The 12,903-nt window shown below is 41.8% G+C and overlaps 1 protein-coding gene and 1 pseudogene across 1 annotated transcript; both read right to left on the reverse strand.

Annotated features, from left to right (window-relative positions):
* Positions 1-2,052: 2,052 nt before the first annotated feature.
* LOC136773609 (putative nuclease HARBI1) lies at positions 2,053-3,976 on the reverse strand (annotated as a pseudogene).
* A 3,346-nt stretch (positions 3,977-7,322) lies between these two features.
* LOC136773615 (uncharacterized) lies at positions 7,323-12,358 on the reverse strand. Its single transcript, XM_066727404.1, has 7 exons — positions 11,390-12,358; positions 10,438-11,149; positions 9,727-10,323; positions 9,229-9,486; positions 8,867-9,177; positions 8,570-8,788; positions 7,323-8,291 (listed from the first exon to the last, which is right to left on the reverse strand). Exons 1-7 carry the CDS (start codon positions 12,356-12,358, stop codon positions 7,323-7,325), a joined length of 4,035 nt encoding a protein of 1,344 aa, XP_066583501.1.
* Between the last annotated feature and the right edge of the window lie 545 nt (positions 12,359-12,903).

Here is a 12,903-nt window from a genome sequence, read left to right on the forward strand (position 1 = left end):
GATGATAATGAGAATTTTGAAGGAAATAATTTTAAGAAAAGAAAACGTAAGCCTTTTACTCGGTATAATTTAAATTACAATTATTTGGTATTTTTGCATTCAGTTAAACTTTCTTCGAAAATGCCTCAACAATTTTTCATCGCGCTTCAAATATCTTTGAGGTAATACCCAACAAATACGAATTTCCAATTTAGAAATAAGCCAATATTATCATATTCCTAAATTGGAAATTTGGGGTTTTGTGGTTTTAAGATATAGCTATAGGGTAAACTTTTTCAATAAGGGACTATAATACACTTTCTTATAATATTTTATCTCTTTGTATTTACATCAGTTTGTACCCGTGTTCGCTGGGATGAGAAAGAAAAAGATTTAGTATTAAAATGTTTTAAGCATCACCAAGTTAAAAAAACTTTACCATCATCAGATGAATGTTTTAAACTTTTAAAGACTCATAAGGATATTTTTAATAAATGCAGAACTGCCGTCCAAATTAAAGCATGGTTCAATAACACCATGAAAAAAAAGCAATAGTTTTATGCATATAAAATACATTTATATATCATTTATAAACAAATGTTACATTTGAGATAAAATCTTAATTGTCATATTTTTGAATAAAATATTTTTATAAATACAAACTTTTATTATCCACCCCAATATTAATATCAAAATAAAAATAATTTAGGTTGATTTTTGCGTTTAACATTATTACTAAATTTAATTTGACGGATTAGTTTAGTTGATTCTCATTCTCCTGTCTGCATATGAAAATATTTGATAATGAATTAAGAGATTTAACAATAACATTTTCATTTATATATAGTTCAAGAAAGAAATATGTAATATATAGAAATCAGCTAAATTATGTGAAATAAATTTTATACATAACAAATTTAAATTCACTTAAAATTATTTCCAGTTGTTATCAAACTTATACTAATATCATAACTAAATCAAAATGTTACTAAATTATTAAACTAATTGTATAATACCAGTTTTTAGTCTTTTTAGTGAAGTAAAAGTAATTTTCAACAGTAGGGTCTCTAATATTTATTTCTAGCGAATATTACATGATATGTACCACTTAATATTACACAGACCATAAGATAGAAATCTGGTTCTTTGTTACTATAAGATATATCAATCCTTTTGTATAAGACAGTTTTGAAATTTTTCGATTAGATTTAACAAGTTTATCCTCAAAAAATTGATACTGATTAAATTAATATTCCCCGTATTTACCTAACGTTAGTTACCAAATTATCTATAAGGACTTATAATTTATTATTTGTTAGATACAGGAGCTGCTGTTTTGACGAAAAGGAATTTATAAGTACTAGGCATGTATTTGTTGAAATGTAGCCTGTGGGGACCAATAGACAGTTGTCCCCATATGTAACTATAAAACTACTCATACCAAGTCCTTAGAAATGCCTTTTTATCAAATTAGCAGTCCTTGCATCTACCAAATAATAGCTTATAAGTCCTCTCAACATTGCATAACAATATTAAGGTAGATACGAGGACTAATCACTCTTAAAGAGGCAGTTATAAAGACTCGTCCTTATAACTACCTATTGTAATGTTGCTTACAAATAGGCTGATATATAGTGTTTCGTTCAGTTTACAGCAAATTGAATACCACCATTCCTGTTGGAATTATCTCTTTATCAATAATCCGTAAAAAAAATTATACATAGAGCAGTCTCCATAACGACCCTAGTAGATACATATATATGTATATGCTTCTCTAAGGGTCGGTTTTTCCACCTATTGGCAAACGTCTGAATAAATTTATCCATTTGTTAAAGCTTGAAATTGAATAGAATTTACTACAGTTTGTAACTTTTACCAAGCAGAAAAATTCTACCAATAGGTGTAACAACCGGCCCTAAAAATTATTATTAGAATAAATAGCATGAATAGTGAAGTGAGTAAATTCCAATATTTTAGAAAACCTATTTTTATTTTCGTCAAAAGCAGATCATAATATTTATTAATATACTTCTATGTCTTGGTTACAGTCATCAAAACATTCTTAATTTGACTTTATCTGAACAAACGCTCAATAAATGCACTTCGAACAATAGTGCCTTCACCTGGCTGCCAATGAGGAGGCTCAGTCTCAGGTTCGTCTTCTTCAAACTCAGAATTTTCGTCATCTTCAGGTAAAATATCATTGTATATTAAACTTGAATTATGTAGTATGGCACAGGCAACTACTATTGAGGTACAAGTCTGTAATTTGGTTGTTAATCCTTTTGACAAAAAGGGAAATCTTCTTTTTAAGATTCCAAAAGTTCTTTCCACAACAATCCTCGTTCTGGCCTGAATTTGGTTGTATCTGTAATTGGAAATATTACATTATGTTTTGACAGCTTAAGTACTGCAATGGTTAATTTATACAATTGTAAAAATGCAAAAAACCTTATTTCTTCTTCGGAGACGGGATTATTTATTGGAGTCAGCACAAAAGGTAGAGATGGGTAGCCACTGTCACCTACTAACATGCCATCCAGCTGTCGTGTTTGATACCTCATGAACAGACGAGAGTTTTGGAAAATTCTGCTGTCATGTTTGCTACCTGGCCATTCTGGTATTACATCTAGAATTTCTGTATTTGGTCCAACAACAGCCTGGTAAAATTTACCCATTTAGTTATTATATATAAGTCGTAAATCAATTGTACAAAATATATTTAAATTGAATGAATAAATTTGCAATCCATTAAATAGCTCTATAGTATATTAAACAGATTTATAGTTAATTTAAGCTCATATACTTTAACGCTCACTACTACATTTAAAGAAAAATAATTTTTCCTACTTCTAAATGCTTCATTGATGTTTTGTAATTTTGTGCTGGTCAATCTAATATGGGTGCAATCTATTGCTCCATAAATGTTTAGAAGACCAATGTGTCCTGATCCACGACCTAACTTTTTAAAAAATCGTATATTATTTTGTTTTTTTTTCACTCGTTACTGGCATTATAATGTACTTATAAATATTACTGGCTAATAATGCCGTAACTCTGCTTATAATTCTGCTAATTGTTGGCTGTGATACGTGTGTTACATCTCCCATAATAAGCTAAAAAATATAATAATGTATACTATAAGGTTTATTTACCTTCACTGCGTCTTTAATATGCAAACAATCACTTTATAATAATTTTAAAGTTATGGTGTGGAAAAATATTTTCTTTTTACCTGAAAACTAGAAATTGCGTAATACCTAAGTGCTAACAATAATTTTAGTACTGGCGTTATTGGTAGCCCTCTATTACTTGCCCTATTTAGCTTTTCTTTGCATAGTAATAAAATGCCATGCATTACAAATTCTTTTGAAAACCTAAATCTTTTTTTAAATTAAATTTCATTCCAGCGCGATCAAAAGGGTCTTCAAAATTTCTAATGTATCTCTTTGGACAACGCATTGTAGAATTTTCATCATCATCATCACTAGAGATGGGTGAAATGGGAGACACATCTGACAGTTTTGATACATTATCTTCATCCATCATTTGGATCACTATTGTCAACAACTTCTCTAATTTAGATTGTACAACAGTATAAAATATTGATTATAAATTTAAGGTTGTTCTCTCACCATCAGATGCTTTTCGTATCAATCAGACAAATTTTAAATATAAAATAAAGAAAATTTTGCTTTATAAATAAATCAATATAATACTATAAACAAATGTAAAAAACAAATTTTATTTATATATTTTGTTTTAATGCAATTAATTATTGCCTGCAGTTTTCTATTTACTTTTATAGCTTAATATTTCTCTCAACCAATTTTTATTTTTCATTCAATTTTCTTTTTCGAAGAGCCATTTTGACTGTAAAAATATTCTCTGCAAGTTTACTGAATCGTCTTCTCATTCATTATTATTAACATGCTTTCAAATCTGTATTATTTAATAAAAAGATTGTGACGAGACGCATGCTTTGTTGCTGCCCCATGCACGATACCGCGTGGTTGGGAGAGCTGTGGCGTACGTGCCGATACCGCGGCCTATACTATAGCATGCGCAAAGTATAGTGTTCTCGTCATGCCCCTCCCTAACTACCCAGAACGGCCGCTCCGCAGCGCCGATACCGTTTTCGGCGGCTCAACTGGGTATATAACACCGAGCTCCGACCCAGTTAAGCATTCTATACCCAGGAGCTCTCCGGGTATATTTTCTAACCTTCCTACGCAGGAGTTCTCCACGTATACCTATCCTTTGCTCAGGAGTTCTCCGAGCACTTCCTGGCGCAGGAGTTCTCCGCGTCATCCGCACCGTTCCTTGCCCGATGCCCATGCTAACGGCCGAGTCCAGGAATTCTCTGGACCAACGGCCATTTTCTTCACAGGGATTAATGCCGTTTTATTTACAGCTCCCCCGTTGACCGCCATATTGGCTTCCGCCATATTGGCTCCCCGGGCCCTCCCGTGAGGCCATCTACCGTCGCGCCGCCTACCGGTCTGTTCCGAGGCCCCTCCAAGTGGCCACCGACCGTCGCGCCGCCTATCCGAGCCCTTCCGTGTGGCTACCGAACGCAGCGCCGCCAGCGGGCGAATTTTGTACTAGCGACATAGCGACCGACACATATGCGAACACACCTGCAGCGGCAGTACACAAACAACACAGACACAAATAGGCTAAGGTTGTAAGATCCATGTACCCTAAAAACATTGTAAATACTTGTTTATTTTATTTATTCCCTGAATAAATTATTTTATTACCTACATTAAACTTGTCCATATTTATTTTGATCCTTCTCGGTCAATCGAACCGAACGGTTTTTGCGGCGACTAAACTCGCCTACAAAACGCGTTACAAGATTAATACTATAAAAGAAAGTGGTCATTTTTGTTACTATAACTAAATGAAGAAATCAATTCAGTAAACTTTTATAGTATGTTTTTTCAGTTGAAATGACTTTAAAAAAAAAATGAGTAAAAAATTAATTTGAATGTAAATGATAATTACAGGAAATAGATTGACATCTAAACCAAATATTAAGTTAAAATATGCTTTGTATATTGTGTGAAATATTATTTGGCATTTTAGCATTATACTAATTTGTTTATTAAGCAAGATTTTTTGATTTCATATCTAAATTTGTCCAACAAGTATAATAGGCATCTAGTGTGACAACTACAGATTACTTAGTAACTGAATAAATTTTTAATAATCTTTGTGCGAAACTATGTCCCAAGAGGCTCCGAACCTGTGGTCAGAAGGGAAGGTCCTATTCTAGAATAAAATATTCATAGCCAAGATAAGAGGTAAAAGGAGTTTTTATTTAAATAAATAAAATGTACAAGCTTTTACAATATATTTACAAAAGAACCGCTAGACTAAAATGATCGACTTCCTAGGGAATTTGTCGTCGTCAAATTCTAGGGAATTTCGGTAAACGAAGATTCCCAAGAACCCCAGAGACTAGAATTCCCCAGAAAGGAGCGCGGACTTTTAAACTCGCGGACTGGACAATTTTCCCTAGCGTATTCCCTAGTAAAATCTCCAGCCACGGGAGGAAGCGGAGCTGGAGAAGTGGTTTTAGGGAAGGGGAAGTCCCCTTACCTTTTAGCCTCCTTCTCCAAGAGTTATGGTGGCTCCGAGCCACCCCAACCCCTAGGGTGATTCTACCCCTCCCCCTACCCGACTCTGGCGAGAGCCCTGGATTTTAGGGTCGGAACACTGGGTCCGAGGTAGTCCTCGGAGGCAGTGTGGAGGGGAAGGAGAAGGTTTAACTTCTCCCGGGAAGTCCCCGGAGAAATCTCCCTTAGGAGGGAGGAAAATGCCGCAGAGGGGAAGTCCCCTCTTGGTAGGCAGTGGGTGGTGGGTGATACTTACCAAAGTATGGTACCCAATGAGTTCGCCGGTGGAGGCGCTCTTGATGGCCAAGTGGAGGCGCTGCCGTGGAGGCGTCAAAAGTGGGCCGTGGAGGCGAGAAAAGCTGCTTCTGTTGCCGCGGTTGCTGCTGATTGGGCAGGCTGTCGAGCAAGGCTGAGGTGCGATGGGTCCTTCTCAAGGACCCAGCTATATAATTCCGCGGCACGAAACTTACCAGCGAGAGAGCTGCTCGTGGCGCTGGCCACCTAGTGGTCAGGCGCGCAAGCCGTGCCGCGGCCGCGACGCGCCAGGGCCAGTAGACGCGCAAGCGCGCCGCGGTGCGAGATAGAGAGAGACAGCTGGAACGGCTACACGCTGTTGGTCTAGCCGTCCCCTGTGAACGCAATAGAGACAGGGAGATATAGCAAAAATGTGGAATCTACTTCTCAGCATTTTTGCTCCTCCCGATCTCGAACAAACTCCCCCCATTGACGCGATGGCGTCAAGACAAGGAAGAAGAAAGTTAACTCAGTTTAAACAAATTTATTTACAAAAATAAATAATAAAAAATAAAAAGATATAAAACAGATAGGGTCGACAACTATTTTTTGGGCTTCACTTGGAGCTTGGCGGAGTGAAACTCCAGAGCGGGGGACCACCTCAGGGTGATCTTGCCCTGGGGGGCCCAGGCCTTCCAGCGCCTCTGTTTGAGGGCCGTGTAGAGGGGCACCTCTATTATTTGCCTGAATGCCCTTACGATGATTTTTTGCGCATTGCGCTCGAGCTCCCTGGCGCTGGGATCGTCTAAGACTTTCCCAGCCCAGTTCGCCGAGGCAATGCGCTTCTGGGCGGCAACCACTGGCCTCCGACGTCGTGGGTTCGCCGGCGGTTTCAGTGGCGGTGGTGGTGGTGGCGTCTCGTTTTGCCCCGCCGGGAGAATGTGGCCGAAAAGCCGTCGAAATTCATTTTCCTCCCGGGGGGCATGCAATTCGAGGACATCGTCCCCCTCGTCCTCATATCCTACACCCGGGAGGTGGGCCCACGGATAATCCGCCATGATCAATCTCGCTGCACCAAAAAAGGTAAATGATGAGTACGAAGACTCAGTAAGTATTTTTGGAGTTTTGGAAGAAAAGACATGGCGGAGATCATAAGTGTTCCTGAAGGTTTGGAACAGGAAACAGGACGACCTGAAGAGTCCCAGGACGCCCGAGAGAGGAGGTGGTAACCTGAAGAGTCCCAGGAAACCAGGAAAGAGAATAGACAACCTGAAGAGTCCCAGGAAGCCAAGAAGGAGAAAGTTAAGCGACCTGACGAGTCCCAGGAAGCTTGAGAAGGAGAGATGATAACCTGAAGAGTCCCAGGATGCCGTAAGGCAGGGTAAAGATAGACCCTGATACGACCCGAAAGCAAGGGCTAAGAAGGGAGTTTACAAAGTTGCGAGAGACTCCGTTGAATCTCTTTTCTCGCGGTTTTAAGTATAGCTACGCGAGCAACCCATCCACCCCAGGGACTAGTTTGAGAATCCGCCCCAAGGTCCACATGCGCGGGGGGTTGTTGGGTACTTTGATCAGGACCAAATCTCCTTCACCAAATTCCGAGTTCGTGTTCTGCCATTTTGGCCTATTCTGCAACGTGTGGAGGTATTCGGAAGACCACTTCTTCCAGAATGTTTCGGTGATTCTAATCACGTTTTGCCAACGGTTTAATGACGATTCGCGTAAATCCAATGTGGAAAATTCTGGGGGAGAATTTAACGCCCGACCTGACAAGAAATGCCCCGGAGTGAGTACGTCCAACGACTCAGGATCATCATGTAACCGCGAAATAGGCCGTGAGTTGAGGCGGGCCTCAATCTTGGTCAGAAGTGTGGTCATTTCCTCGAAATTAGGCACGAAAACTCCGATGGAGCGCTTCAGGTGGTGCTTCATACTTTTTACAGCACTTTCCCAAAGACCACCCCAGTGGGGAGTAGCGACCGGGATGAATTTCCACTCGATTTCGCTGAGGGAATCCGTTTTCTGAGTGCGGGCGGCTTCTAGAGCGCATTTGTAGGCGCGTTTGAGTTCTGCGTCCGCTCCTTGAAAGTTAAGGCCGTTGTCGGAGTACATAAAGGCGGGTTTTCCACGACAAGAGATAAACCGGGACAGTGCGGCGAGGAAGGCCTCGGTATCCAGTCGAGAGACGAGTTCCAAGTGAACAGCACGGGTAGATAGACATACGAACACTGCCACGTAGCATTTTATGGATTTTGCATTACGACCGTGATGTAATTTCACCAAAAAGGGCCCGGCATAGTCTACTCCGGTGTGTTCAAAAGTAAAACTGCGAGAAACCCGAGAGGCAGGAAGTGAACCCATGAGTTGGCTACCGAGTTTAGCGCGTTCGCGAACACACGTGATGCATTTGTGAATGCATGACTTTACTAGATTTCGCGCATTCATGACCCAAAACTTTTGTCGCAACGTAGACAAAGTCAATTGGAGTCCTCCGTGAAGTGTATCTAGGTGGGTTTGCCTAGTGAGTGTGGCAGTTGTGTGTGGCAATCCGGTAGAATAATGGGGTGTTTCATTTGTTCAGAAATTTCGGCGTTCCGAAGCCGCCCCCCTATTCTTAAGATTCCTTGTGAATCAATGACCGGATATAAGGAAAGAAGCTTTGACCGCGACGGTATACGTGACCCATGATTCAAGGCTGAAAGCTCGTCTGCGAAGTGTGTCCGTTGAATAACCTGTACTATAGCGACTATAGAATCGCGAATCTCTGATGCGGACAGGAGTGAGTCCTCCCATTGGCCGGTTTTCCTGGTCCGCTGGACAAATCGAAGAACATAGGCCATAACTCGGACCAGTTTAGACCAAGATGAAAACTTATCAAAAAACCAACACTTAGTTGTGTCTAGTTGAGCGGTTAACGCTACCTTCCGACTTTCTTCCGCGGTTTCAAAGACCTGAACAGGATTTGCGGTGTGCTCACGGAGAAAAGCAGGCCCATGCCACCAAAGTGAGTCCTCTGATAACTGTTGAACACTGGTTCCTCTTGAGCACAAGTCTGCAGGATTCAACTTAGTGGGTACATAATGCCAGCTGGCTTCAGGTAAATGCGTTTGAACATACGAAACGCGATTGGCCACAAACGTCTTCCAATGTACGGGTTGCTTTGCTATCCAAGCTAACGCGACCTGCGAATCCGAGTAACACCGGATCGCATCACAATTCCCGACCAAGCTTGCCTTGACGTGAACCAATAACTTGACTAGAAGTGCGGCTGCAACCAACCCCAACCGAGGTATTGAAGTGGTCTTAATCGGCGTGACCTTTGTTTTGGAAATTACTAAATCTACCGAAAGATGACCGCTTTCGTCCGTGAGACGTTCCTAAGCGACTGCACCGTAGGCCAGCTCTGAGGCGTCGCAGAATCCGATTAATTCGCGTTTTCTAGTAGTAAGTGATTGTCGAGTCCACCGTGGAATACTCAAAGCCTGTAAGTCGCAGAGCTGCTCATAGCACTTGAGCCACTTGGACTGAATAGGCTCAGGAATCTCTTCATCCCAAGAGAGTTTGAGTAACCAGGTGCATTGCATTAACTGCTTTAAAGTGATGACTATGGGAGAGATCCATCCCAATGGATCAAAGATCTTAGCATTCTCTGATAAGAGGATGCGTTTGGTTAGTACACCAATAGATGAAGGAGAAACACGGAAGCGAAAGCTATCATCCCCGTGATCCCAATATATGCCCAAGACTTTACTTGACCCAGCAGGATCCTCAAAGAAAGAGTGCGGCTCGGTAGGTTCAAGCGGGGAAGTCCCCGGTTGATTGAATGCCCATTTGCTCAAGGAGAAGCCCCCTTTCGCTAGTAGAGCGATGAGTTGTTCCCTGACCGAACTGAGTTGTTTTAAGTCATGAGCCCCGAAAAGTATATCATCTACGTATGAAGAATTTAACAAAACATCCTGCGCGAGAGGGAAGTCAGCCCCGTCCGTGGAAGCTAATTCGCGCATAACTCGCAAGGATAAAAAAGGTGCCGGTCCCGTACCGTAGGTCAACGTGTTGAGTTCGAAAGCCTGAAGCTCACCGGAATCAGTCTTCCATAAAATGTTCTGATACTTGCGGTCCTCAAAACGCACAAGAATCTGTCGGAACATTTTAACAATGTCCGTCACGCCAACATATCGAAAGGCACGCCAATTCATTAGGATCCGCGTGATGTCCTGCTGGAGCTTGGGTCCAATGAATAACGTGTCGTTAAGCGATAAGCCCGTAGATGTTTTAGAAGATGCGTTGAATACAACGCGAATCTTTGTCTTCTGGTTCTCGATCTTAAAAACTGCATGATGAGGCAGGAAGACGCGAAAATCAGAGTTCATAGGAACAGGAGACATATGTCCTAACAATTGATATTCCTGTAAGAATTGAGAATAGCTTTCAGCTTGTTCTGGAGAGGTTTCCAATCGCTGAAGTATTCGTGTTAAGGTTTTCTCTGCTACCCGAGAGGAAGAACCTAAGCTGTGCTTCTCGATGTCGGATCGAAAAGGTAAAGCAACGACAAAACGACCTGAGGAGGTGCGTGATACCGTATTCACAAAATGTTGTTCACAGAGGGAGTCCTCTGTGGACATGGGTTTGACTTCCGGAACTTCTTCCAGTTCCCAGAAGTCTCGAAGAGTGTTTTCTACCTCAAAGTAATGATGCACCGTGACACTATGAGAGCGCCCAGTCTTGGGTACGACCCCAGCTACTATCCACCCGAAAATAGTCCACTGAGCAAGCAACGTATGATCAGGAGAATGCATGTACGGGCCTTCCATCAATGCTGCAAGATAGTCTGCACCAATAAGCACGTCAATTGGAGCCCTGGTTGACGCGAAGTTATCGGCCAGATCAATTTCGTTAAGTGCTGGAAACGACGACGGAGAATAAGTCGGAGGCATATATTGAGTAATCCTTGGTAAGATCAATGCAGTTATGTCCAACGAAACACCGTGTCGTGATAGAGAATGAAGCGTAATCTGTACCTCTGCGCGAACGTTTTGAGCCGAATTCAGAGCGACGCCATGAATGGTCGCGTTGACACGTTTTCGTGATACCCGTAGTTGCTGAGCTAGATTTTCCGAGATAAAGGAAGTTTCTGAGCCCGTGTCCACTAAACCGCGGACTATAATACGAGAACCGTCATGAGCGTCAATTCTGGCAACGAAAGTGGCCAATAGAACTGATCGTGTGTCGGAAACACTGAGACGTGTTGTAGTATTCGAGCTAGAGGGTTCTGGCTCGGAAGAGGAGTTGACCGCGGGGGTAGTCCCCCGTGCCTTGCTCCCACCGGTGCCAGATTTGTCAAAATGCAATAAAGTATGATGCATTTTACTACATTTCCTGCATCGTGACGAAGAAGAACAATTGGAGCAACTATGCCCGGGCCTCAGACAGTTCATGCAAAGATTCTGTGAAAATGCGAACTTTGAACGGGCCTGAGGGGTCAATGCAAGGTAGTCTTTGCACTGATACAAGAGATGGTTACTACCACAGTGAGCGCAACCGGTACTATTCACGCTAGTAGCGTGTGACTTCAAGGATATTCCCGATTCCTTTTTGGAAGTCTTAGGTTTGTTACCTAATGATTGCAAGGAGTTAATATGACGCGTTAGAAACTCAGAGAATTGAATGAAAGTGGGATAATCCTTGCTGCTTCCCAGATACATCTCCCAGGCCAAACGAAGGGTGTCATCCAGTTTGTTCTTCAGCGAATGAACAATTATGGGATCCCATTGGTCGACGCCGTATCCCATAGTTTTAAGGGCGTTGAGAGCAACCGTAACTGAGTCCCTAACTTCTTTCAGAACCTTAAAATTGTCACCTCGAAGCGTGGGTACTTGCGAAATCTGATCTAAGAACGTATCCGTGATCATCCGTTTGTCAGTGTACCGAGCTACCAGAGTGTCCCATGCTATCTCATAGTTCTCGGAGGTGATCGCTAAAGATTTAATGACCGTAGCTGCTTCTCCTTGCAGACAGGATTTTAGGTAATGGAACTTGTCCCGACCGGAGACATATACTTTGTCGTGAACAATGGAACTGAACGTTTCATAAAAGTTGTTCCATTCTAAGTAATCCCCGGAAAACTTCGGTAAATCGATAACTGGAAGCCTAATGTGGTTTATTTCGCCTGAAGACGCAGTGGGACCTGATGCCGACATTACCTGATTGGATCGAAGTTCATCTAGATGTCCTAGGATGAATTCTTCCGCGTCACTATGGGCATCAAGGGCCGCTTGATACCAGCTATCGGTTACGTACTCCATTTTAGCTAATTCGGCCGGTTTAGTGTGAGTAGTGATCTTAACGTGAGTTTTATGCAACACTTTAAGCCACTTCTCTACGGCTGCAAGCCTATCCTCCAAGAAGGGAAGGGTGAAATTGTGGACTACACGCTTCTTAATGTTAACGACCAACCGAACGAATTCATCCCGAATCATGGGCACGTAATTGATTATTTCTAATAATTCCCCTGAGCTAGCCATTTTTGAAACCCTATTCCAGAACAAAGCCACAATCCAAAACACAGCCCGGATTGCCCACTCAGGAACACTGATGCACTTCGAATGTTTTTTGCCGGAAATCCGGCTCGAAGGACCAAAAATTTGTGCGAAACAATGTCCCAAGAGGTTCCGAACCTGTGGTCAGAATGGAAGGTCCTATTCTAGAATAAAATATTCAAAGACAAGATAAGAGGTAAAAGGAGTTTTTATTTAAATAAATAAAATGTACAAACTTTTACAATATATTTACAAAAGAACCGCTAGACTAAAATGATCGACTTCCTAGGGAATTTGTCGTCGTCAAATTCTAGGGAATTTAGGTAAACGAAGATTCCCAAGAACCCCAGAGACTAGAATTCCCCAGAAAGGAACGCAGACTTTTAAACTCGCGGACTGGACAATTTTCCCTAGCGTATTCCCTAAAAAAATCTCCAGCCATGGAAGGAAGCGGAGTTGGAGAAGTGGTTTTAGGGAAGGGGAAGTCCCCTTACCCTTCAGCCTCCTTCTCCAAGAGCTATGGTGGCGCC

Source organism: Prorops nasuta, unplaced genomic scaffold (assembly GCF_024137725.1).
Source record: "Prorops nasuta isolate Cenicafe-Biocafe unplaced genomic scaffold, Cenicafe_Pnas_1.2 PNAS00001, whole genome shotgun sequence".
Classification (NCBI taxonomy): Eukaryota; Metazoa; Arthropoda; class Insecta; order Hymenoptera; family Bethylidae; genus Prorops; species Prorops nasuta.

What these genes read in the sequence shown, in the direction of transcription:
- LOC136773615 (XM_066727404.1), bottom strand. Translation starts at nt 12,358, where the DNA reads ATGGCTAGCTCAGGGGAATTATTAGAAATAATCAATTACGTGCCCATG. An exon ending in TGAAGTCACACGCTACTAGC is followed by an intron (nt 11,150 to 11,389) that starts GTGAATAGTACC and finishes GGTGGGAGCAAG; the next exon opens with GCACGGGGGACTACCCCCGC. An exon ending in GTCCACAGAGGACTCCCTCT is followed by an intron (nt 10,324 to 10,437) that starts GTGAACAACATT and finishes CCTCTCGGGTAG; the next exon opens with CAGAGAAAACCTTAACACGA.